The sequence below is a fragment of the Pristiophorus japonicus genome, chromosome 16, assembly GCF_044704955.1.
Source record: "Pristiophorus japonicus isolate sPriJap1 chromosome 16, sPriJap1.hap1, whole genome shotgun sequence".
Taxonomy (NCBI): Eukaryota; Metazoa; Chordata; class Chondrichthyes; family Pristiophoridae; genus Pristiophorus; species Pristiophorus japonicus.
This window is the reverse complement of record NC_091992.1, coordinates 14,246,079-14,273,306: the sequence shown is the minus strand read 5'-3', so window position 1 is coordinate 14,273,306 and position 27,228 is coordinate 14,246,079. Positions and strand designations below refer to the sequence as shown.

Here is a 27,228-nt window from a genome sequence, read left to right as displayed (position 1 = left end):
TGACGCAGCCATGTTTGACCCCGGTCCAGATGTGGATTGGGTCTGTTGGTAAGGATCACAACCTGCATGTCATCGTGGAGTAGGTGGAGGATGTTGACAAACTTTTGGGGGCATCCGAAATGGAGGAGGACGCTCCAAAGATCCTCGCGGTTGACAGTGTCAAAGGCCTTTGTAAGGTCGAAGAAGGCCATGTATAAGAGCTGGCGCTGTTCCCTGCATTTTTCTGCAGCTGTCGCGCTGCAAAAATCATGTCTGTTCTGCCCCGTAGGGGACAAAATCCACACTGTGACTCCGGGAGGAGCTCCTCAGCCACAGGAGAAGATGGTTGAGGAGGACTCTAGCGACAACTAGCTGATTCAGTCACCTAAGAACTCACTTTGAGAGTGGAAGCAAGTCTTCCTTGATTTCGAGGGACTGCCTATGATGATGATGAAGGGGGATGGCCAGAGGAGGGTCACCAGAATGATACTTGGAGCTCTCCTTCCTTTAGGTTAGCCTTCATTGGAGAAATGTAGACTTCAAATTGATATGGTTGAGGTTTGTTAAAATGATGATGCGAGTACATTATGTGTTCCGCTGATAGTTTATTTGAGCTCGATAGCCAAGGGAGAATTAGTGAGCATCCGTGTAAAACACAAAAATGTAAAATTAGGTTAGAAGACAAGGAGTGTTTCTTTTCACAGGGAATAGACTATCAAAATATGCACTAAGTATGGCTTCCTTGCAACCCTTCAAAAAGGACCTGGATGAGTTCCTGAGAGGCAAGAACATGTCAAGTTTTTAAAAAATTTGTTCCGGGATGTGGGCGTCACTGGCAAGGTCAGCATTTATTGCCCATCCCGCCCTTGAGAAGGTGGCGGTGACCCGCCTTCTTGTACTGCTTCAGAACTCCCGGCGACAATGAAGGAACTGTGATATATTTCCAAGATAGGATGGTGTGTAATTTGGAGGGGAACTTGCAGGTGATGGTGCTCCCATGCGCTTGCTGCCCTTGTCCTTCTCGGTGGTGGAGGTTGAGGGTTTGGGAGGTGCTGCCAAAGAAACCGTGGCGCGTTGCTGCTGTGCATCTTATAAATGGTACAGGCTGCAGCCAAGGTCCGCCGGTGGTGGATGGGGTGCCAATCAAGTGGGCTGCTTTGTCCTGGATGGTGTCGAGCAATTGAAGGTAGGCAAAGGGTAGCTTCAATTATTGATATGAATAATTAGATGCTTAGATTTTGCTTAGATTGTCTTTGAATGTCAGAAAAGAATTTCCCAGTTTTTTTCTTAATTGGCCATTTTTTCCCTTTGATTTTGTTTCTGTAATTGCATGGTGGTGGTTGTGAGTGAGGGGATAATGCATGTAGGTTGCACTTTGTCTGGAATCATTGTAAAGCAAACACAAAAGGTAATTTTACATTATAAAACTGTAGCCAACAGCATACACATCTGCAGTCACCTAAATATAGAAATATCCAACGGCAGTCAGAACAAACTTTCTTTCTTGGAAACTGTTACAAATTTGGGGTCTACCTTAGATATTCTCTTGGATTTGGAGGTGCTATGCACTGCTGTAACAGAGGCTGCATTTCTTACATTTACAAGTTCAGCTGTACTGCCCAATATCTAATTGTACAATAGAGCAACCCAATGTTGTAACAATAGGACTCCCGTGTGGTCTGAACTGGATATTATCTTCTTTGCACGTGTCGAATGAGCACTACTCCAATCTTTCAGCAAGTGAATTGATTCACATTTTAGTAAGGCCAGATACAGACAGACAGAGTGCATGTACTGAGTAACAGCTATAACAATATCTCACTTTAACAACCACTTGTATTTATATAGCACCTTTAACATAGTAAAATGTCCCGCGCGCTTCACAGGGATGTTGGAAAACAAAATTTGACATAGAGCCACGTAAGGAGATATTAGGGTAGATGAGCAAAAGGTTGGTCAAAGAGGTAGGTTTTAAGGAACATCTTAAAGGAGGAGCGGGAGGAGAAGAGAGGTTTAGGGAGGGAATTTCAGAGCTTAGGACCTTAGCAGCTGAAGGCACGGCCATCAATGGGTGAGCGATTAAAATGAAGGATGCTCAAAGAGCGCAGAGATCTCGGAAGGTTGTGGGGCTGGAGGAGATTACAGGGATAGGGAGGGGCAAATCCATGGAGGGATTTGAAAACATTTGAGAACATTAATAAATGAGGTCTCAGTCCTTGGTAGCGGGCTATTTACCCTTGGTTTTGGTCCACCTTAACATTGAATCAGGCCAAGGCGTGCACGGAACCTGTAATTCTCTTCTTATGGTACCTGCTTGCCTCTCCCTTTCAGCAGACCTCACCAATTGACTTCCAACACATCATCGACCTGAAACATTACCTGTTTCTCTCACCACAGATGTTGGTTGACCTGCTGGGCATTTTCGTCATTTTCTGTTTTTATTTCAGATTTCCTGCATCCACATTATTTTGTTTTTGTCCCAACATGTAGGTTGGTCTTCTCTTGTTTCTGTCCCACAGGAAGTTCACGACCTGTCAAGGAGATTAGGCAAAAGAGTTTACATTTAAGACTGCCCTCCCTTTCAAAATAGCTTTGTGTAAAACCCAACAGAAATGGACATTCCCAACCCCTAAAGCGTGAATGTTTTCTGGGAGCGTCTGAGATAACAACTCCGCAGATGATCCTGATCATCGTGGCCAAGTTTCAATGCCTGGCTCTGCTGTGGGTCTTGTATCACCAGTTTCTGATTTTAGCCATTGTCTTGATGGACAGGGCCAATACAAGCAATGTAAACAGGAGGCAACAGTACTGTGGAGGGGAAAGGATGTAAATGGGAGTGAAGCAGCGGGAAGGAATATAAATGGAAGTGAGAAGCATTGGGAAGGAATTCATTTTTTTTCCCAAAATGGAAGCAGTAAAATGTTCCAAGGCACAGCAACATGGAAGTTGGTGTTGTCTCAGCCTCAGAAAGAAGAATTTGATTAGGAATCAATGCAGTAAGGTTACCTTGAACCAGGGTGGGAATTGAGCATTTTGAAATGTCCAACCTAGGTGCTGTATATTTACTGTCCTCGTCAACATCACTTGTGATCATCTTCATGTCTGCGTGTTTAAAGGTTATAAATAATGATGTAAAGGTTATAAATAATGATGTTCAGCCAATCACCTCTGCTTGACAGGCTGAATTTCAAGGGCAATTTGTCAAAAGAATTATTAGAACAACAAAACAGGTTTTGAACAGTTCAGTCAGCTGCCCATGAGGCATAGGGATATACCAAACCCCTTAAAGTAGTGCTTCTGTAATTCCTGTAAAGACTGTTGTGTGTTTGCGGAAGAACAAGATTGCATACTTCTTTCTGAGAAGCCTTTCATCTCAAGGTTAAAGAAAGACTTGGATTTATATAGTGCCTTTCTCGACCACCGGACTTCCCAAAGCGCTTTACAGCCAATTAACTACTTTTGGAGTGTAGTCACTATAGTAATGTAGAAAACACGGCAGCCAATTTGCGCAAAAGCAAGCTCCCACGAGCAGCAATGTGATAACGACCAGATAATCTGTTTTGTTAAAACCTTGAGAAACTGGTTCAACTCGTTTGGTTAACTCTTGCAAACTGTCTCCACATATCGTGATGTTTAATACCTCACCAGTATTGCTTGCTTCTACTTGCAGATGAATCAGATTAGATTAACCTACTAGTAGCGTCTTGTGTGGCTGTTATGTCTTCTGATGTGACTGTAGCATCTTGCAACCTACCCAGTAATAATTTTACTGTAAAAGGGTAGATGTAGCCCTGAGGCATGCTACTCCAGTTCACCTCGTACTCTAAAACTGTAAATTACAGCCTACGGGTAATTAAAACCATAATGTATACATAAAAGGCAAAAATCTTGAAATCGAAAAGCAACTTAGCTCATTTTTGTTGCTGTATTGTCTATATAATTGTATCATCTGGTTTCAATGCAATTATTCTAATGTTTGCATGGTGATCACCTCTCCTCTGTTACGATATTAATGTTAAATGTCTATTTCTCCCCACCCCCCAAAGTTTCCTACAGCAGACCTTTTATGAAACAAACATTATTTTGAAAGGGAATAGCACTCCTGCTGCTTTCTCTAAATAAAATGGGCAACTCATCCTTGACCCAAGAATGGTAAATGCCATTTCATGCTTTAGGTCTTCACATGGTGAATACCTTATTTCAGCTGTGTTATCAGAAATGTGCTGATCTTAGGCATTCCCTTGTAGGAAGGGGTGCGGCAGGGAACAGAGGGCAAAAGGACATTGGAAGTGAGTCAGTTCAGCCAGCTAATGTGCACCTTCTAGTGGCTAAATACTGAATAGCATTGGCCTTGAAACAAATCATAGAAACATAGAAAATAGGTGCAGGAGTAGGCCATTCGGCCCTTCGAGCCTGCACCACCATTCAATGAGATCATGGCAGATCATGCATGCTGTGCTTGAGCACAAGCAGTCCTTTTATTAAAGTCAAGATTTCACTATATGGTTCCTTTAAAGTGGCCAAAGGAAGATATGGCAGACAAAAGATGGATAGGTGTAACGAGAGTAGGCAAGTCAGTTTTCCCTACCTGCTAGCTTGTAAACTTATCCTACAAAGATGATAACTTGATGAGCTGACAATACAGATGTTACATTTGTCTGATACCCAATGAAATCATGTGCACACTTGTAGCTGCCACCTTCTATTTGCTAAAATATTTTATGGCAGTAGGTTCCTTCATAATATAAACATAACAGGAGTAGGCCATTTAGTCCCTCGAGCCTATTCTGCCATTCAATGAGATCTTGGTTGATCTGCGACCTAACTCCATACACCCGTCTTTGGCCCATATCCCTCAATAGCTTTGGTTAACAAAAATCTATCAATCTCAGATTTAAAATTAACAATTGATCCAGCATCAATTGCTATTTGCAGAAGAGTTTTCCAAACTTCTACCACCCTTTGTGTGTAGAAATACTTCCTAATTTTACCCGAAAGGTCTGGCTCTGATTTTTAAACTATGCCCTCAGTCCGAGACTCCTGAACCAGCGGAAATTAGTTTCTATCTACCTTATCTATTCCCTTTAATATCTTGAAAACTTAAATCAAATCACCCCTTCTAAATTCTAGGGAATATAACCCTAATTCCCTGATGGGACTGGACAGGTTAAATGTGGGAAGAATGTTCCCGATGATGGGGAAGTCCAGAACCAGGGGACACAGTCTTAGGATAAGGGGTAGGCCATTTAGGACTGAGATGAGGAAAAATGTCTTCACTCAGAGTTGTTAATCTGTGGAATTCCCTACCGCAGAGTTATTGATGCCAGTTCATTGGATATATTCACGAGGGAGTTAGATATGGCCCTTATGGCTAAAGGGATCAAGGGATATGGAGAGAAAGCAGGAAAGGGGTACCGAGGGAATGATCAGCCATGATCTTATTGAATGGTGGTGCAGGCTCGAAGGGCCAAATGGCCTACTCCTGCACCCATTTTCTATGTAATTTGTGTAATCTCTCCTCGTAATTTAACCCTTGGAGTAATTTTGGTAAACCTATGCTACACTCCCTCCAAGGCTCCTTCCTAAGGTGTGGTGCCCTGAACTGCTCACAGTAAACAGCAATCATATATTAGCAACAGAAATATTTGGTGCACTGCTAGTAACTCAGTTTCACCATCAAGTTTTGAAGATTTTGAAACTATTGGACATTCTCCAGGTTATAGGCTGCACTGACTGTCGAAAGATGTTTTCTTCAGATGTTTCTAAAAATTTTGAGGAACAATTTTACAAAGCGGAGAGATCTTTTTTGAATAATCTAGATTTTTTTGGAATTATCTACTGAATTCTAAGAGTGAAGCGAAAAATATGTTGAAATGATTGTCTCGAAGAAGCAATGATATATATAATTATGACATTTTAGTTACCACATACCATTAAATATACTCAAAAATTGTTGGATTTTATTCTCAAAATGTTAATTCAGCAGCTAAAAAACTCAACTATCAGCCTCAAGTAATTTTGCCCTTTTTAAAGCTAATACACTAAGAAAATAGCTCATACCATTCATAGCAGACTGCAGGATCTTCTAATGATCAGAGAAGGGCAAAGTCAAATTTTCAGATACCCTGTATTACAATTCTGGAATAAAAACAAAACTTTTCAAGAAAGGCCGCTGCAACACAGAACCAGTAAAGCCTGGAATCCTTTTGTATTCTCGCCCCACTTTTGTCAATGATACAGAAATGTACTTTCACAATTCAAACCCACATACACTAAAAGATCTTGGGAAAGAATGGAGGAGAAAAAAAAGTAGATTCTTGAACAGCAGGGGGAAAACAATGGCAGCGCCCCTTGGGCCAGAGTCCTCTCCAGTTGCCATGTGTCCTTAATGATCTGAGCCCGAGCAGTCTCAACCTAGTTCCTAGTGCTCGCAGCTTCCCAGCACAAGGGTAATTCAGCACAGATGATAAAATTCCTACTCTCCTTGGAAGAAATTTTAAAAATATTTACACTGGCACAGAACACTCATCTGAAGTTCTGGTTAATACATTGTTGGAACAGAATTGAAGGAGCATCTGACGGTCCTAAATCTGACCGAAATGCTCCGTGCTGATACTAGATACCGATACATATCAACAACATGCCCTGCCATGAATGTGTGTGTGTGTTATATATAAATATATATTTATATACAACAACCTTGCAGATGAAAGGGGATCTTGCTGTTTTTATTTCACCTGATCCTGAATTAACTATTGTGCTAAATTGTTGAAATATACAGGGAAGACATAGATTATCTACCATCACAAGTGTGACAAAAACAGCCCATGCGTAACAGCAACCATCTCGGATTTTATTTTAAGGTTAGTAAACACGTCACAATATTTTTTAACAACAGTATTTAAAAAAGAGCATCGCTCTGTTCTAAACAGGCTTCACTTCTAGAAAGTCATTCCTTATAAGTAGTGCCACTTCAGTTTATTTTAAATATGTGCGATAGAGCAACATCGGGGGGGGGGGGGGGGGGGAGAAATCCATCAGTGTTAAGAATTCTGAGCAACTTTTGTTTATAAATAGTGGTTTTACAGGTGACAGTATTCCAGTTTGTTAGTTTTAGCAACCAAAGTTAAACCAACCATTTCACACCTTCATTGCAATACTTGATATCACACCCCAGTTGTAAGCAGAACCTCAATCACTGCAGTATTTATGCAGCTTTTGCAGTTTGGTTAATAAAAAATAATTTGGAGATCTATACAGAATCTCGGTATATAAGACACTCGTCTATATTTATTGTAACCAAATTGAATCAAATATTTGATATTCAGTTGAAATTCAACATTAGGACTGTTTGAACAAAGTTTTTTCTTTTTGCTCAACTGCTTTCATTTTACCCCTCATGCCAATCTTTGGTGTAGTCTCATTAAAGTACTGCAGAATTGTTTTGTTTAGCAATATGTACCTTAGGGCTGCGATTGTGAAAAACTGGGACATTTTACCTCCTGCAGCAGTGAACTGCAGAGGTTAGAGATCAATTAAATCTCAAGGAGATCCTGAGATCATTTATTGGAGGGTGACACACCTAACTTTCTACATTCTGATCAGAAGACCAAAATGTAAATTTATGAAACCAGTTTATGGAAATAAAAATGGTATAATGCCAAACCGCTTATTGTTGAAAGATGAAAATCACTCTTTCGAAAGAAAATGTTTATACTGTGTGATTGTACATTGTTGGAACACCCCACCACTTGGAACTGCGCTAAGATTTATTTACATTTGAGGTGGTAAAAGGGTGGAGGTTGAGACATTTAGAAGGTGATTTGGCATAAGTGCCGTTTTTGCATTTTTGAGATGATCCTTTTAGCTGTTCACTTACTAGCAATTTTCATTACAACTTTGGATATTACACTCCATCTTGTGGCTTTCAGACAGAACCAACATTTGATGATTTACTGGGTCTATGAATTACCTAGGAAAGAGTCAACACATTATCCATCATATATGGAGGCTGGCAGTAAAGCCCACTCAGTCTTAAATATAAAATAGTCGTTCAAACAGTATTGAGATGGCATGAAAGTGGTCACTGGTCTAGCAATTTGATCACGCTGCCTCAGTTTTAGTCGTAAATCAGGCACCTAAAAGGTCCAATATGGTGGGCGCTGTGCGTGCACTCATTCCAAGCCACCCGCTATACTGGTTAGAGCTGGTCAGTATGCATCATGAGCACACATTTGAAACTGGCTCAGGCCCATTGGTTTGCGACTGACAGCAGTTTTTCAGGTGCTCAGCAGCCCTTAAAGGGATTGCTGGAGGCTGCCACCCAAAAGGTAGGTCATGTTTTTCACATACCTTATTGTGCAGCAAGAGTGCTCCATCAGCTCCACATTAAAATCACAGGCTTCGACTGGGCCCCCTGGTATCTGAGACAGCCAATCTTGCCATCACTCCCTGTGAACTGCCTTTGGGAGCCAGAACTGGCATCCACAGCTCACTGGTACTATCCTAATGAGGCTAGCAGACCAATCTGCAGTGGCTCTGCTGCCAGCCTCACTATACATGCTCCCCAATTCAGGCGATAGCCAATTTCTAGGCTACTATGTCTCAGCCACACGAGGGATTATTGTCATTGTGGGTCAGTTTCCTCTGACACAATAAAGTCGTGTGTCATGCTAATGTATCCCACTGAAAGGAAAAAGTGCACCTCACAGACAATTCCTGGGGGAAGCAGAAAGCAACACTGGAAGGGAGAGATGGAGCAGAAGTCACCTTTCTCCTTGCTCATCTGGAGAGCAAAAGGAGTTTGACGCCACATTTAGTGCACAGGCGTGCTCCTTAATTTCTCATCAGCTAGGACCTTTATCCAGACTGCTCTATTGCTCTATAGTTGGCCAGCAGGTGGTGTAATTCGGGGGGGGGGGGGGGGAAAGAGGACAGAGAGAGAAGTAAAAAGGATGAATTACGCTAGTTATTTCACCCCTTACCCGATGACAGAAAGGCAGGATTCTACTGGACACTTTCAGTAACAGGCAGTTCTCAAACATCAACCCACAAAACCTCTCTGGTTGAAAGTCAATTGCTCGAGCTACTCACGTTATTTAAATACAACTTTAAAAAAAATTAATTACATTATGTTAGTAAAACAAATTGTAGGTCAGTTTCAAGCAGAGGTCAGGCATGTCATTATTCTGACCTAAACAGTGCATAATAGTGTCAAGTATCCCATCCCAGGTGCGCACTCTCAAAGACAAACAATGGGCACACGGAATACAAAAATAGAAATGTAACATTTTGGTCCAGTCAGGGTCATTTTCACATGCAAATTTGTGTTTCTATTATTTTAGAGGGAGAAGAAAATATGAATTAACATCCCATACTGCCACTGCTGCATATTAAAAAAATTCCCTCAGCAAATTCCATTAAAAACACACCACGCAAAATATATTCCACCACGCACGAGAACCAAGCATCACAAATTGTACGAAGGAGTTGGGAGCCACAGATCAGTAAGACTTGCAACAAAGCACTACGATTTTGGATAGATTATGAACTGGCCTCAGCCACAAATGCTGTATATGTTCACCAATTTACAATGACTATGTTAGATGTCTGGAATGCTAAGGTGCAGAGGTAATGGACTTGGAACAATACTTTTGGGAAAAGAGGGGGTAACGGAATGAAAACTGCCCTTCCTGTTCTCTCTCTCTCCTCCACCCAAAAAATGATACTTTTTGAATACAGAAATGCATGACTAAGAATAGTCTGATGGGTGTAAACTAAAGCACCCTCAATGGCTCAGGAAGTAAATGCACTATGATATTGACCACACAGAACAGGAAGGGGAGCAAAATAAGTATGAAATTAGCAGACACTCTGGCATAGACACGCGCTTGGACTTCCCTGTTGTGATATTTTTTGAGGGTAAAATCCTTTTATTTATCCCTAAAGCCAAAAAGCAACAATGACAAAAAGGCCAGGAGGGGTGTACTTGATCCCAAGCCTCCGTTCTCTGAGCCAGAAGATATGCAACAATCTGGAAAATGACTCCCACTGTGATTTTCTTCCCTCCCTCTGTGGGAAGTGCATGGTCACAGCAGGATGTCAATTCAGTGGCATTGGCATCAAACTTCCAAGTCTACTGCCACAACCTAGCCACAGCGCTGTAACAAGTTGCATCAAATTGGATTGCAGATTTCTGAAACCATGCTAAAGATCACCAGAAAGATCTATAATGGAGTTAAGGCAAATTCACACACAACATTTGACAAGTATTTCAGCTCTACTTATAAGGCTTTTTTTTCAGAAGATTGAAAATCAACATTATAACAAATGAAAGAAAATTAAACTCGAAAGCACACAGGTTTTCTTTCTAGTCAGTCAGTTGTCTTCATATTCCAGAATAACACGTATGTTGGTGACCATTAGTAGATAAAAGTTTTTTTTTTTATAAATGTAAATACTGTCACACCTAACAATCTGGTTAGATGCAGTTTTAGTCTCTGTAGGCCGGCTGGTGTGTAAGAGGTCGGTCATCATAGGAGCTGTATCTTTTCACGTGTATTCTACGTACACGATCTCTAACTTCCAATGCCTCCTCATCTTCGCTGTGCGATCCCTGACCAGATGTTCGACTAGTAGCCTCCAACAGCAAGTTATCGGGTACGCGTGGTGTTTCGTAAAGCAAGACGTTCAACGTCTCTTCATAAATTCGCGCTTCTGGAAATTCAACCTGTACAATTAAAGAAATAATAGACAACAATTAAAGTTGCGAAGTGCTGGCTGGTGAATTTGACACTTTCACTTATATAAATTTCCTTTCATGTCTGTAACAAGGTGAGACATCCCAAATTAATCTCATTCAGGACACTCAGTCAGTGGAGAGGAGACTTTCATCTCAGCTATTTGTCCTGGAGTTGAACCTAGATCTCAAGGTGAAAGACAGTACTTGAATGCTTTGCAACACCTAGAATAAGGGGTTGGCCATTTAGGACTGAGATGAAGAGAAACTTCTTCACTCAGAGGGTGGTGAATCACTGGAATTCTCTACCCCAGAGGACTATGTAAGCTCAGTCTTTGTGTATATTCAAGACAAAGATCGCTAGATTTTTGAATATTAAGAGGATCATGGGATATGGGGATAGTGCAAGAAGTGCAGTTGAGGTAGATGATCAGCCATGATCTTACTGAATGGTGGAACAAGCTCGAGGGGCCGAATGGCCTACTCCTAATTCTTATGTTCTTAAAATTTCTCTACATCATATGCCAACCCCAAGACATTTAAAAAAAAAATTAAAAAAACAGATAAAGACTGAACTCCTGCTCCCAGGCCACTACCACTGGCTAGGCCAATCACTTGAAGATGCCCATGAGTGTCCTCTAAGATAATTCACTGCTATTTATTTTTTCTCTCTCCCTTCCTCCAGGTTAAGAAGCCTGGTTACAGCAGAATATCAACTCAATGGAAAGAAATCCTTTGGCTTCCATTCCAACATGTACAAGACAGAGGACTTGCCAAATCATGGTACAGCATATTGGAGTACCACAAAACATAATTTAAAATAACTTTATCAGAAGACCAGGCACAAAAATCAATTCTTCAAGTATTGCTAAAGGTACACTACTACTCTATCAGTTTACTAATATAGAGGTCATCTTTCATGTACCTTGGTTTGTTTCTTTTCTGTTGCATACACGATTGAAGTACAGCAAACCTCAGCAAGCTTGCGGCCCTGCCCATAAAATGACCAGCAGCAAATCTCATCCCCCAAGACATCTTTCATAAAAAGCACTCTTCCATTAAATCTCAGGGACAGCTTGTCAAACAGTTCAATGTTCTTCAACAAATTGTCATCAGAGTTGCTGAGAAAACAAAACAACCTGTATTAAATAACAGTTGATAGCGTAGAAATACTGATGCAATTGTATGAAGGATTTTGTTACAGTAGGCATGTCAAGATCTTTGAAGGCTTGCTTGGAGAGTACTTTCATTAGGTTACAATAACCCAAGCTAGTCTATTTTTGCAGCCTTTTCATATACAAAGCTAAACCTCATCTTCTCTACAAATTTAAATCTTGAAATCTGGTTTTAATAAAAATATAAAATGGTCAAACATGTATAAAATTGACCACATACACGATTATAATCTAATTTAAACTTTTATGCATTTAGTTTGAGATGGAAACATTGGGACTTTTCAAAATGTTGTTGCATGCTAGGTTGGGCAAGGTCGAATACAATAGCAGGCTGTGCAAGACTTTTATTTTTATGGGTTGCTTCAATGCATACCATGGAGCCCCTTGGGCCATATACAAAGTTTAAATCAATATTTCAAATCAGCTGGCATATATCTCAAGCTGTGGATACAAACAAGATCATGTTCTGATTTAGGATGTAATCGCCAATGGGACAACAGCACCAAAAACAGCCCTTCCCAAACTTGCAAGCCCATAAGATTCAAACACAAAAGAATAAAAAGAAATAGAAATTACCAGGGCTTACAGGATTCATGTGGCCAACAGACCATCGTTTGGACATCTTTTTACGAAAGGGAATGGCTTCTTCTCATTCAACTTTGTTTCTTTCACACAAGAGAAAGGGAGCTATGACTATGGTACAGTTCTTTGATTTTAGCAATGGCTCCAGTGTCTTTTACTAATTCATATTTGAGTTCATTCTTATTCTGATGTTTGCATCCATTTAAGAGAAGTAGCACTTGACACAGCGAAACGGTGTCCTTCGATTGTCAGATCATATGAGCCCCCATGATTTAAATACAAGGCATCATCAGGAATACACAGCATCACATCAGGGCCTGTTTACCGTTCCCCATCTACAGGATACATGTAAGAGTTTCCACCCCCCCCCCCCCCACAAGTACCCAAATTTACTGTTCTGGGCTTTAACAGAAGTTTTTCTGTATCTGTAAAACCTGCACCCATGTAGTATTTAACTTTATTAACTAGCACATTACCAAACGTAGTCAGGAGTGGACTTAGCTTTTTTGGAGATCTTATATGAAGGGTGATCCTTGCAGATAGGTTTGTATAGAGTTTGGGCAGGGGATTTGGAGTGGGTGGGGGGGGGGGGGGAAAAGAGAAACAATTTCTAAATATTTTATTGTTTTGGAACAGAACATCAAAGCCCACTGCCAAATGGCTTCTGCTGATTGATAAAGAGCAACACTGATGGCCAGTCACTGGGAGTGCTGTTGCTACAGAAGCAAGTTAACTGCCTACTGAAAAGCTGCTCCGCTCCCTTTCCAAGTTGTTACAATTTAAAAGTTCTCAAGCAATACATCTTTATTCGCAGTCTGTGCCTTACATAGAATCTCCTTGCTTGTCCCACTACTCCCCAACAATCTCTCCTCCTCCTCCCTCCCCCCCCCACCCCCTCACTTTTTATTAACTGCACTGCATGTGTGTCGGATGTGATTCAAATGAATTTTTAAAATCTCATTAAGCCGGTAAGGCTACACAAATCAAACATGGCAGAGCCCAATCTGTATTAGAAGCTGCATCGTACCTGGTATAGGAATACTTGTTGTTGCTCCTGTTGTGTAGCAGCTTCACAACCGGCTGTTTGCAAAGAATAAAAGGCAGTTAGCTTTTAGTAAGAGTATGGAGAATGGAGCAGAAAGTCTAAGTAAAGTTCTTCCATTAAAAAAAAGACACACAAGAGTCTCGTGACCTTAGCACATGTTTCAATTAGTCGTTCTTCCTCCTTAGGAGAGGTGATCATGGGGATTGTGCACGCAACTTCACAGCATTCATTCTTTTCCTAAAGAAAAAAATTAAATTGAGGTGAAAAAAAGTCACCAATGAATGGAAACAAACACTCAACTTTTCTTAACAGTATTTTAGAAACAGCTAAGGAGAACGGCATGCGGTTGCTATGGTGATCACAACTCAACTTGTGCCGAGTACTGTAAATGTGGAAAATATTCCTGCTGCACAATGGAGACAGTGAAGGGAATTGTTGTGTTATTCCTGGGTCATGTGCAGTGTACCAGTGTTTTACTACCAGCAGGGTATGCCAGCTGCATTTTCATCAACTCTCTGGTTCTGCAACCATCACAAAAAAATAATTGTAATTATGTTACTTGATATTTTTCAGCAAATGTTACCTTTTTCCTAGTTTCCAGTGAAAGTTTATGGCCAACTTTTAAAACTCCCAACAGTATTCAGTTTGTGCTGCAATCTACAGGCTTGTAAAACCCAAGCATGCTGTCACTGAATCACTGCTTGCTGACTCACCTCCTCTTTACTGTTGCTTTTTCTAACCTCGGTTGTGTCCTGCACTATGGATTTTACCCCTGCACTAAAGTTTCTCAATTTTAAAAATGGGTTAAATACAAAATAAGTATTTTTTAGTTTTGTTCAGCTTCCCCAGTACAATTAATTCATTCTTCATTTTGCATTCTTTATCCCCTGAACAACAAAAATATAAACAGCAATTTCTTTTGAAGATCACTGCACTATCTTAAAACAAGATGACTGGATCTCACAATGAGTTAACATTTGGTTTTTTGCTTGTGGGCTGCCTAGGCTGCTGGTGCAAAAGCCTCCATCAGCTCTAGAGATCCTCAGAGAACTGAGTGCAGCCACTGTTAACCCAGTTCCCATCACTAAATTAGCGATTTCTTTCGAGGAGGTTTCAGGATGGCGGGTGTGTGGAGCAGAAAAATTCCCACTGACGTAGCAAACATACTCCTATGAATTTGAGGGCATGGTCCATCATTATAGAGTTTCGCCTTGCACCTATTCATAATGCAACTTTTATCTGGGATTTGGTGCTTGTGCTGATACCAGAGGGGAAAATTGGTGAAGTTTTTGTGCCAGATGTTTACCAATAGAGAAATTTTTTATAACACATTTTAGCTTTTTTCCACAACCAAAATGGCACACACTTTTACATTTAGAAAAAAACTATTTCATAGCGCTAACAGAAAGGCAGCACCTGCTGCAAGTTACCTGCAAAGCTGTCTGACAGACGTCCACTAGGCCCTGAATGAGGTAATATTTAGCCTCTGCCAACAGTTCCTTTATTTCCCGCCTACTCTTTGGCAGGATAATCGAATCGTCCCGCAAGTAGTTCAAAACAGTGCCAAAATGTTTCCCACAACGGTCAATAAGAATCCAACCTGTTTGGAAAAATACCAAATATTCCACAGTAGAGGGGTGTAATTCAAGGCAAGGGTATTTTACAACCAGATGCTAATTCTTTACAAAAGGTAAAATAAGGACCTTCTGTATCACACCCCTTAAATGACGAGAACAGAGGATATTGTGGGTAAAAAGGCCATCAAACCCATCCATGTACAATCTGCTTGGGGTCACACTATTAACCCCATTTTAATTGCTGGAGGAAAGGCTCTCAAGTTTCATCCTACTCCTCAACTGCAATTTGAACAAACCTTCAGCATATCTACGCTTACGTACTACATTATTCATCTTTCGTTAGTGACAAGACATTTCTATGGTCCCATCATTTAATGATCTGTACTTATTCTTCTATCCCTGTGTCAACCTGGCTCAGTTGGCCGTACTCTCAATTCTGAGGGTTGTCGTTTAAACTCCACTCCAGAATTTCAGGACATAACCGAGGCCAACACTCCAGTGAAGCACTGAGTAAGCGCTCCAAGACTGGAAATGTCCTCATTGGGATTAGCCACTGAACAGAGGTTTTGGTGGACATCAAAAGATCCTCAAACTATTCAGAGAAAAGCAAATAATTCTCCCATACCATAGCCAACATTCCTCCCTCAACCAACATCAAAAAATGATTAACAGGTTATTCATCTCATTGATGGTCAGAAAATGGCTGCAGCATTTGAATACACAGTAGTCACTGCATGTCCATGAGATGCAAACCAACACAAATTCTGCCAATTTGATAAAAACACATTGACTGGGTTTTTCAGTGAAGTTAATCATCGTGCCCAAATTCGTTTCCACTTTTGCGAAAGGGCATCCTTCTCTTTGCATACATTTCCCATTCCAATGTGCAAAATAATACATTTATCCACATTAAAACCCATTTGTCCATCTTAATTGGTTCAGCTTCCTAAGAGTGCCAGCAATGACCCGGTCAGAAAGCTTGTTGTCTTCATCAAATCTTATAACACTATAGTATTGTTTGCTGATTGTGTGAATCATAGACAACCAATAAATCCTTCTGGAACTTTATTAGTCACTGTCTGTCTCCCTTCCTCCTCCCCTCGGACAGACAGAGCTCTTCCATTGATGACCTTGTTTTCAATCTCGTTATCTAATTTACCTCCAAGTCCATAAATTTAATCCCTGTAAGCAGTCCATATGTAACTATTGAATACTATCTGAAAATTCAAGTAGATTGTACCTGTTAGGTTACCTTGCTCTAGCAATTTAGTTGCCATGTCAAAAAAATCCAATGCCATTTAAATTTCTAGCTCAGTGATCACGGTAGTGAGTGATGTATCATCAACATGCTTAGTGCCCCTTCATTATCTGAAGTGGGCTTTTCTACCAGACCATGGAATTGGAAGTGATGGGCTGGGTCAGGTGATTAGATATTCTACCACGGTGATAACTAAATTGTGAAATGTAGACAATTATTAGGATATCTTTTGTAACATTGAATATTGGACGTGACTGCTGTCAACGAACCAAAAGTAGCTGCCCATGTGCAGGTCCAGTGGGTTTTTTGTTTGTTGTCACGGACTTCGAGAATTTTGTTAGAACCGTTAATTTTAAACCAAATTCGAACTGAGTTTTTTTTTTTAAGTTGTTGTTTGTTCTTCAAGACAGCAGTTCTTAAGCTGGAAAAATCACCAGTAACATTAATGCAACCTAGTAACATTAACCCAACCTAGTAACATTAATGAAACTTTATTTGTGATGTGCTTCATTATACTTCTCATATCCTCCTGTTGTGAACATTATTTTTTAAATTTGGAACCCAACGGTTATATGCGCAGAATGCTTCTGCACAGCTTCCGGTTCATTGGCAGGAGTCACTCCGTATTACAAACCTTGTTTTTAAAAGGGGACTGACTATTTGCACTGTCCTTTTTCTGTCCTTCTGCGTCCCTGTCCCCTTGAGACTCCGCCCCCGACGCCTCCCGCCCGCAACCCCAAGTGGGGCCCCGCAATCAGTCTGACCACATACTGCAGGGGGCGGGGAGAGAAGTGGCGGGGAGGGAGAGAGCTGAGCTGCAAGCCACCGATCGGGCCCTGAGCCTCCATGGGAGAGGGGGGCGGGGGAGAAGAGAAGACAAAACCTGGGGGCGGGGGGGGGGGAGGGGAGTGGGAGGAGAAGAGAAAGAGCCTTTGGGGGGGGGGGGGGGCGGGAGGGAGGAGAAAGAGAACCTGGGATTGGGGTGGGTGGAGGGTTGTAAGAGCATGCACTTGTGCTTAGGTAAATGATTGGGATTTTGGCTGGGGGAGGGATGCACTTATGCTGGGGTAAGGGACTTCGGCTGGGGGAAGCAGCACGTGCTGGGGTGAAGGACTTCAACTGATGGAGGTAGCACTTGTGCTAGGGTAAGGGACTTTAGCTGGAACTTGGTGGCTTTTGGGGAGATCTATCCTCTGCGGCTTCTGAAGTCAAAATGGATCGAATTACAAATTGCAAAGTCAGTCAGAACTTGGGTTGGGCGGTTCCAGTTACACATTCCAGAGGAACTTGAGGATGTGGCTTATCCTCCAAGGAGACCAATCAGCAATAGGTCAAGTGATATTGGAGAGCCAGAGAGAAGGCAGCCATTTTGGCAGTACAAATAGACATCTTTTTAAAAGACATTTGAATAGCTCAAAGTTACCGTTGCTTCATGAAGCCAACGGGAATTTTGCTAACTAGTTAACATGGTGATGAATAGCTGGTATTAAATAAGATTGGATGCAAGATCTGAGTTTTTAAAATGAAAGGATCTGATAATGTAGTCAGAGCGTTGCTTTGTGGATCAGACAGTAGGATCATAATCCAAAGAAACCAGAGATTTTTAATGACTTCATATGCTCGAGTCAATAATTTATGAACAGAGCCCCCTCCCTGCACCAGATAAATAAACATGCTGCATCACTTGACTGCTGCAGTGTGGCATCATTTAAAAATAAACTTTCAAAACAATATTGGAATGGGTTCTTGTAGAAAAAAGATTAGGTCCCAAAATTGGATGGAGAAAACTGTTTCCTACTCTAATCTTTCCCAGCACCTCAAGGCTGGAAATTTGTAAACCTCCCTCATAGTCTTCCCTTCCTCCAAGAATCTCCAAGCTTTTAACACCCAAGCTTGATAGCAGCTAAATACTACTTGGTTTATCGTCTCTCCAACCTTGGTGGTGTTCTAGTCTATGGGCCTTGGCCCTTCACCTAGATTTCTGAATTTAACAAAATAGCCTTGTTTTGTTCCCATGCTCTGCAAATTCTATTCCTCGGTGCAAGGCAGACTGCAAATAACAACCAGGAGAGTGCAACACTAGAACTGGTGGGCTTACATGGGCTTACAGGTCAGTAAGTAATTTTTCGGAGACAAACAATCTCAGGCAAAATTATCCCATTAAAGCAGCATGGTGCAAATTTGAAAAATGCAACCTGCTAATCCCTGTAATTACTAAAACACAGACATGTAAAATTCACTGCATTTATCTTTAAAGCTGTCCTGTGTTTACTGGGATCAAGACATGATCTTTATCACACCCAAGTGTGATATAGTTCTAAAAATAAACCAATACAATATTACATTTCAGTAATTAAAAATAATTGCAGGTTACACTATTCAATTTGGTTTGCAAAGTCCTTTTACAATTAAATTTAGAGCCCTGCAGCTTTACTTTATAGCATATGCTGAATTCCCACAACAAAAGCGGCAGTCAAAATTCATATTACTGGTGTCAAGTGACCATACTAGTACCCATCACCTACATCAATTATTTCTAAAGAACTTTTGTTTGCAACACATTACGCACCAGGCATCATTTATAATTTCTCTCCAGTGATCTGGCAGATTGGAAACAGTGGCAAATGCTGGGGGTGCAGGGTGGGAAAAGTCACATTCTACCACATTCCCATATTTTAGTACATTAATGTTCAACACTACTTGCTGTCACATCTTTTGGGTTGTACATTTCAAAAACTAAAGTAACTGTCTTGGTCACTTCTGGTACAACTGGTTAAATTATATTCACCTTCTTTATCAGTGAGCACTTCCATTCTTCCACTAAACATTGCCTTTAACATAGTATCGTGCCTGGTTAAAATCTGGACGGTGGTGTAGTACAGCGAGCCGCCAACATTTAACCGGATGTATTTGTTCCCCATGCTTCCTCCTTTAAAGCCGATGGCCTTGGGTTTGGCTCCAGAAGGTGGGTACAGTGACATTAAGCAGGTGTCCCCAGACATATCTCTCTGCAGATAAATAGTGACTCTGCACACAGTTGGCTTAATCTGTCCCGCCGTGGTTGGTGTGTGCAAGCCGGACAAAAACGCGTCAAGGTCTGGTCACGTTCATAAGTGTTCATAACCTCTGCACCACTACAAACAAAGAAAATCTTCATGTTAACCATCAAAAACACTAGAAACAAACAGCACTTTGCACCCAATTTGAAAGTGCAATACATCACAGGATATCTAAACTACCATTTTATCTTCTCCAGACGTGAGCATTATGGAACTTCCAAGTCTTGTGAATGTACTTATGAGACATCCACAATTCTAACCAAAGTGTAAAGCACAAAGGAAGGCAGTGGGTAACTGAGTCCACTTGTGACCACTACAAAACACCATCTGTCCATTCCCTCAATCCTGTTTCCTGCCAGGTCTTTCAGATTTCCTAGGCTAGAATTCTTTGTTCTTCAATATCTAATCTGGAGTTTTAACTTCTGTTCACTTTTTCACACTTGTAAGAAAACAGTAATATGAAGACATATTCAATAATTAAGTGATAGTTCTCCTGTACACGGGAAGTTAACTGCTTCGAAGTAAAGACACAGGGTGTACAGCAATTCAGTGCCAATGGGCATACAGAAAGAGTGGATCATTTCAGAAATCAAGTTTCAGAATTCAAACAAATTGACAATTTTTACATTTGACTGATACCATGATGAGATGGTAGTTTGAGTTTCAAATTAAAGTTGCTGGTGACAATTGAAAGCATGCCATAATCAATTTGTTCATGGCAATCGGTTGACCTTTACTGAATGATATCTGACGACTATTGCAGATTATATCATACGATACAAGTGCAGGTCACCCAGAAACCATGTCATGGGATCAAACAACTTGCATTTATAAGAGTCTTTAACATAGGGAAACATTGCGAGGCATTACACAGGGCGTAATCAGGCAAAAATTGACCCCCCCAAAAAAGTCAGTGTGTTTCGAGTTTTTCGGTGTTGAGGCCCCTGCAAATATTCCCAGAGGTCTCCCGCTGCGACAGGGCCAGCGACCCAAAGAGTGGCCCTATATTATTGCAAATGTGTGTCATTAGCATATAGCAGTAGGACTGGCTTTTACCTCCCCCTCCAGTGAACCCACTTAAAACCTAGCACCTAAAGGAACAAATGGTGTGCGAGTATAGTAGAGAGTTTGGTTAAAAAGTTGGGTTTTGAGAAGTTTTTGCAGTTGTAGTAAGGTGGAGAGGGAGAAGGATTCATGATGGGAATTCCAGGGTAGAGCCAAGGCAGCCTTGGGGGCGGGGCAGGGAAATGTACAAAAAGCAGAGTCTGAGTAGCAAAATGTCCAAAAGGATACAAGGTTGAAGGCTATTGCAGAGAGATGAGATGGGGCAAAGCCATGGAAAGATTTTAAAGAGCTTGAAGATAAGGTTGTGGATTTCAAATTCTGATTCAGTTTGAGGCTGTTGGAGTAAATGGCAAGAAAGCAGAGTTTGGCTGGAGGCCAAAACAATCTTCCCGATTTGGACAAAGTTTTCACAGCTATAACTTGATGATGGATATGCAAGCTGCCAGCACAGAGCTGATGTCAGCCATGGCTTAGTAGCAACACTCTAGCCTCTGAGTCAGAAGGTTGCAGGTTCAAGTTCCTCTCCAGATACTTGAGCACATCATCTCCACTGACACTCCCAGTGAAGTACTGAGGGAGTGTTGCACTGTCGGAGGTACCGTCTTTCAAATGAACCGTTAAACTGAGGCCCTGTCTGTGGATGTAAAAGATTCCATGGTGCAATTCGAAGAGTATCTTTGGGTTTCCTGGCCAATATTCATCTCTTTATGTACATCACAAACAGACTATCTGGTCATTATCACATTGCTGTTTGTGGGACTTTGCTGTGTACAAACTGGCTGCCGCATTTCCTACATTACAAAAGTGGCTACACTTAAAATGGACTACATTGCCAGTAAAGTGCTTTTGGATGTCCAGATGTTGTGATAAGCACTATATAAATGCAAGCTGTTTGTTCTTTTTAATGATTGCAATCTTGGTGGTAAATCAGCCGTAGTGCTACAGGTGGTCTTAGCACCTTTGGGCCATGGAACAAGCAAGCAGGATTTTTAGTTCTACTTGCTATTGACTGACCTCTTAGGGCAAGGACAGGTTTGGACTTGTCAGTGATGTTCTCCACAGTCAAGTAGTCTGACAATGTGTATATTTGCATGAAGAATGGCCATCTGTACAAGGATATCAGAGGGCTCCTTACTGCTTGTGGGAAAAAATCCTAGCAAGACGCAAGAGGAGGGGGGGAAAAAAGAGAAACAAAAGAACTTTTTTGTAAACTTCTCATACAACATAATGAGTTCTGACCTCCTGTATTTATTAAATGAATGGGTGAGTTAGACCGACAGCTCAACAAGGTTTCCCAAGGTTGAAACAAATATATTTAATCACACTGATGTCTCCCTCATGCACTCCTGAAAAATTAATGCTCAATTACACACACCCAACCCACACATCAGAAGCCCGATAAAGATAGAAGTAGATGAGTGGATTTAAAATATTTATGTGTCAGAAAAAGATACCTTTCGTTGATCTAACCTTCATACAATACCAAATATAAACATGGTTTAAACCTCTGCACCTGCTCCTTCACACAAAGTAACACACTTTTCACTCGCGCAATCACCCAGTAAAATATTGAAACTCTTTGCTCAGCTCTGTAAATCGGAAGGAAACGGATCCTGCACTACCTCCACCTTTCAAACGAACAGAATAAGGCCCCATTAACAGTGATTGGCAGAAACAAAGTGACTCGTTAACTTTTAATATATAATGTAACATTGGATGAAAACGCAGACAAGTCGCACTGATACTGGGAACCTTCAGGACAGAAAATATTGTTAAAAAGTGTCTTAGTTTAGATTATCTATTTGGTTTTAAATGCAATCACTATGATCAGGGGAGCCTTAGGCAGCAAGCTCCTCCAGCATTATGACACTTAATGGTCATTCAGTCTTAAAAAAAATTCATCAGAAAAGTGCATGATTGACACTGAATTCATAGTTTTGCCGCTCCCGACCTCCAACATCCACCAGCCCTACAAACCCCCGCCACATCCCAACCCATCATTTCTCTAATTCTGCCTCTTGTGCACTGTCGGAGGTGCTGTCTTTCGGACAAGATGTTAAACCGAGGACCCCGTCTGCTCCCTCGGGTGGGTGTAAAAGATCCCACGGCACTATTTCAAAAAGCAGGGGAGATAGCCCCAGTGTCCTCGCCAATATTTATCCCTCAATCAACATACCAAAAACAGATTATTTGGTCATTATCACATTGCTGTTTGCGGGAGCTTGCTGTGCACAAATTGGCTGCCATGTTTCCCACATTATAACAGTGACTACACTTCAAAAGTAGTTCATTGGCTGTAAAATGGTTTGGGATGTCTGGTGGTCATGAAAGACACTATAAATGCAAGTCTTTTTTTCACCCTGACCCGTACCATTGGAGGCTGTGCTTGCAGTCAACTAATCCCCAAGTTCCCAAAGCCACCTACTTCTTTTTCTTAAAACCCACCTCTTTGACCAAAGCGTTTGGTCATCACGCCCAACATATCCCTTATGGGCTAGGTGTTAATTCTTGTCTGTCTATGCATTTGTGAAGCACCTTGGGACGTGTCTCTACGTTAAAGGCACTATATGAATGAGAGTTTATAATATACACACTAGGAATGAATCATGCAAGAGTAAATAGAAAGCAACACACCCGACTGCCATGTTAAGCCTCATTATGTTGATTATGCAGAGGGTAGTAAGCAAGTTGAGATCAAAAACACGAGAGAAAATATTTTACATTCTTGGCTCATGCCTTCTCCAAAATATTATTCCCTCATGCCTTAAAATATCAATCCACCCACTAAATGAGTTGTGCATTTTACAGTAGAATTAACATTCTGAAGACCTCCAAACCTATCATCTTAACATAGGTAAGAGTTATAAGGATTCCTAAACTTCAGTCCAAAACTTGAGAACTTAAGCACTTAATTGCTCTTCGAACGAGCCAGCAGACTTGATGAGTCGAATGGCCTCCTCCTGTGCTGTACTATTCTAACATTTGCATGTCACTACCACCACTTGCATTAGTACTTGAGAAACCAGCTTGTGGGTCAGCAGCAGTGAAATCACCAATTGCTTTTATAGAAGGAACCAAAAGTATCACAATGCATTGAAAGAAAAAACTGACAGAGCAGGGGAAGGGGACGAGTCGGCACAGGCACGATAAGCCAAATGGAATCCGTCCGTGTTGTAACCATTCTATGTCAGTACAATCCCAGAATAATAAAAAGGAGTATAAAAAAAGATCATTGCAGATATACATTCCATCACTGGCTGATCAATCTCAGCAGCATGTTATTTTTATGACACAGCTATCTAAAGGACTAATATCAGAGCAACACAGAATCATAAAATGTGTCAACAGTAGCTATCAAGCCCATTGCTGATAGCGGTAGATCCAAAATCATGGGACTGTCAGCTGATGTGGGAATCAGTGCTGTACTGGGTAGGAATAGAGCAACCAAAACAAAAGAAATGCCAAGTTTTTCACCCCAGCTGTTAGCCATCTCACCATTTGGTAATTACCCAACCCAAACATGCACTATTGTATTCAGATTAACAATCTTTTTTTTTTTACAGCTAATTTAGATCAGGAGGTTTACATACTTGCTTTAGAGAAGAACGAGTGTACTGTATCACTCCTGTTGCAAACCAGAGTTGTATTCTCATTACACTGAAAAAATTCAACACACATTTTAGAGAAAACCAAGGTCATCGGAATCGTTAGACAAAAACAAAAAGTCCAAGCTAATGGATCGGAGCACTTTTTGAACCTGGCTTAGCATCAGACTGGAATTAGTCTCCAGCTAGTGCCAAAAAAGATCCATTAGTGCGAGACAGTCTCCTGGATGAGATGTCACACCACTGCACTTCATATAACAAACTGAGTTATGCTGCTACTTTTGCATCAAACTTGCACCTGAACTTGCTTTGGATCAGCTGAAAAGTAGCCCACAATTACAGCCAAGTTCTTATATTCTTGGAGACTATAGACAACTTCTAGATAGGCTGTGGCAATGTTTTAATGCCCTGAGGAGAGCAAAAAAAAAATCTATATAAAATTCCTGCCGATCTAGGGAGACATTTAAACCTCAGCATTATTTGAAAGGGCTAATGTGGGAAGACAAAGTGCAAGGGCTGCAAATTTTCAGAAACATGCCCTCAGTTTGTGGACTGGCCTCTTTCAGGTACTTTGTTGAGGAGGAATAGGTGGGTTGATTCAATTCCAATTTGGTCTGGTTGCCGAATCTGACCCAGCCTTGAGAATATCCAGTTTCATCCTACATTGTTACTCTTCTAGAATTGTCCTTTGTCAACAGTAACCATCAAGCCCATTGCTGATAGCAGTAAATCCAAAATCATGGGAAATTCAGCTGATGTGGGAATCTGTGCTGTACTGGTTAGGAAATCACCAATTGCTTCATAGAAGGAACAAAAGCATATTAATGCTTTGTGTCAGCTGTGGCTCAGTGGGTAGCTCCCTCGCCTGAGTCAGAAGGCTGTGGATTCATCCCACTCCAGTGACTCGAGCACAGAAATCTAGGCTGACGCTCAAGTGCAGTGCTGAGGGAGTGCTGCATCGTCGGAGGTGTCCTCTTTTGGATGAGACATTAAACCGAGGCCCCTCTGCTCTCTCAGGCAGATGTAAAAGATCCCGTGGTGCTATTTCGCAGGAGAGCATGGGAGTTATCCCGTCTTGCCCAATATGTATCCCCTCAATCAACATCACAAAAACAGCATTATCACATTGCTGTTTGTGGGAGCATTATCACATTGCTGTTTGTGGGAGCTTGCTGTGCGCAAATTGGCTGCTGCGTTTCCCACATTACAACAGTGGCTACACTTCAAAAGTACTTCATTGGCTGTAAAGCGCTTTGGGACATCCCGAGGTCAAAAAGACACCATATAAATGCAAGTCTTTCTCTCTTTCCCGGTTCCAGCAATTCAATTACAGCTGGCTGTTTAGGGGCATGAGGGCGCTCCACCAACGACAGCAATTTCTTCCAGCTGCCACTGGAGTGGAATGGGAGAATTTTTAAAACTCGCTTCAATCGAGGAAAAAGACACGGGGTGCACCGCACGGCCCGGCCCCCGCTTGCTTCCCCCCGTCTCTGGCCAGCCCGCCCCCCGCTTGCCTTCCCCCCGTCTCTGGCCAGCCCGCCCCATCGCTCACTCTCCATTTGCTAGCTTCGCTCCGACTACAACGACGGCCCCTCAAGTGAGGATGCCAAAGGACCTTATTTCCACCCCCTCTTCTTTCCCCCCCCCCGGCGAAAATATCCACATCTTGAAGCAGCCCCTATACCGGCCGCGGTTGCCGTGCCGACGGCCCGCGCGCGCACCAGGCGCCCCCTCACCTCTCTCGCTCCTTCCTGCTCGAGCCCCAGCGAGCGACAAGCCAGCCAGCCAGCCGCCTCGCCGGAAGTGACTTCAGCCCGGCCGCGAGCCGCCAACGGCCCAACCAACTGACTGCGCACGCGCGTGGTTCCTCCCTCGTCCGCTCCCGCCCATTACATCGTACTACGCATGCGCAAGCCATTCCTTGCGGACAAGCCGCCAGTTAGGGACCGTCCATAACTTTAGTGAGGAATAATTAGGGACCGTCCATAAATTTAGTGAGAAATAGTTAGGGACCGTCCATAAATTTAGTGAGGAATTAGGTTCAATGTATGCATTTTTTTCTCTTTAAACTGCTATACTATAATGACTAATTTTAATCGCTTTTTTAAATAATATACTTTTGAAATGTGATAAGCTGAAGTTGGCTGGTATTGTCTGGGGGGTTGGGGGGGGGGGGGAAGAGAAAAACATTACACATGATCTTTTTAGGCAGTCCCCCAGAGTCGAGGATGATTTGTTTACACACTAAAATGGGTTCTAAGGTGACTAATGAGTCCTATGGGGGATCTATAGACTCTGTCACAGGTGGGGCAGACGGCGGTTGAAGGGACGGGTGGTAGGGTGCTTGGTTTGTCGTGCGCTCCTTCTGCTTTTTGTGCTTGGCTTCCGCTTGTTCCCGGTGAAGTGACTCGAGGTGTTCGGTGCCTTCTCGGATGCTCTTCCTCCACTTTCAGCGGTCTTGGGCCAGGAATTCCCAAGAGTCAGTGGGAATGTTGCATTTTTTCAAGGTGGCTTTGAGGGTGTCCTTGAAACGTTTTCTTTGCCCTCCTGGGGTTCGCCTGCCGTGACGTAGAACATAAGAACAAAAGAAATAGGAGCAGGAGTAGGCCATACGGCCTCTCGAGCCTGCTCCGCCATTTAATCTGATCATGACTGATCCGATGTAGCTCGAAGTAGGGTGCTTGTTTCGGAAGTCTAGCATCGGGCATGCGGACATGGGGCCCGCCCACCAGAGCTGATCGAGCATGGTCAATGTTGGCATGCTGGGGATGTTGGCCTGAAAGAGAGCGCTGATGTTGGTGCACCTATTCTGTCAATGAATTTTCAGGATTTTGTGGACGCAGCTTTGGTGGTACTTCTCCAGTGCTTTGAGGTGCCTACTGTACAAATCTACCACCAAGCTCATGGTCTACAGGGCTGTAGTAATACCCGCCCTCCTGTATGGATCAGAGGCATGGATGATGTACAGAAGACACCTCAAGTCGCTGGAGATATATCACCAACAATATCTCCGCAAGATCCTGCAAATTTCCTGGGAGGACAGGTGCACCAACATCAGTGTCCTTGCCCAGGCTAACATCCCCAGCATTGAAGCACTGACCACACTCGATCAGCTTCGCTGGACAGGCCACATTGTTCGCATGCC

At 42.1% G+C, this 27,228-nt stretch overlaps 1 protein-coding gene across 4 annotated transcripts; it reads right to left on the bottom strand.

The window, feature by feature from the left end:
* Positions 1–6,811: 6,811 nt before the first annotated feature.
* LOC139226338 (BTB/POZ domain-containing adapter for CUL3-mediated RhoA degradation protein 2) lies at positions 6,812–25,898 on the bottom strand. 4 transcript variants are annotated; one of them, XM_070857018.1, is made up of 9 exons: positions 25,820–25,871; positions 24,069–24,135; positions 21,493–21,631; positions 19,143–19,488; positions 14,950–15,119; positions 13,667–13,756; positions 13,502–13,554; positions 11,643–11,838; positions 6,812–10,708 (listed from the first exon to the last, which is right to left on the bottom strand). In XM_070857018.1, exons 4-9 carry the CDS (start codon positions 19,354–19,356, stop codon positions 10,472–10,474), a joined length of 960 nt encoding a protein of 319 aa, XP_070713119.1. In that variant the 5' UTR covers positions 19,357–19,488; positions 21,493–21,631; positions 24,069–24,135; positions 25,820–25,871; the 3' UTR covers positions 6,812–10,471. The 4 variants fall into 4 exon arrangements, with proteins under 4 accessions (XP_070713119.1, XP_070713117.1, XP_070713118.1 ...); XM_070857016.1 differs by lacking the exon at positions 21,493–21,631; XM_070857017.1 differs by lacking the exons at positions 21,493–21,631; positions 25,820–25,871 and adding an exon at positions 25,768–25,784.
* Between the last annotated feature and the right edge of the window lie 1,330 nt (positions 25,899–27,228).

What these genes read in the sequence shown, in the direction of transcription:
- LOC139226338 (XM_070857015.1), bottom strand. Translation starts at nt 19,356, where the DNA reads ATGTCTGGGGACACCTGCTTAATGTCACTGTACCCACCTTCTGGAGCC. An exon ending in AGTGCTCACTGATAAAGAAG is followed by an intron (nt 15,120 to 19,142) that starts GTGAATATAATT and finishes TTTTCCAAACAG; the next exon opens with GTTGGATTCTTATTGACCGT. An exon ending in TCTGTCAGACAGCTTTGCAG is followed by an intron (nt 13,757 to 14,949) that starts GTAACTTGCAGC and finishes TTTTTTCTTTAG; the next exon opens with GAAAAGAATGAATGCTGTGA.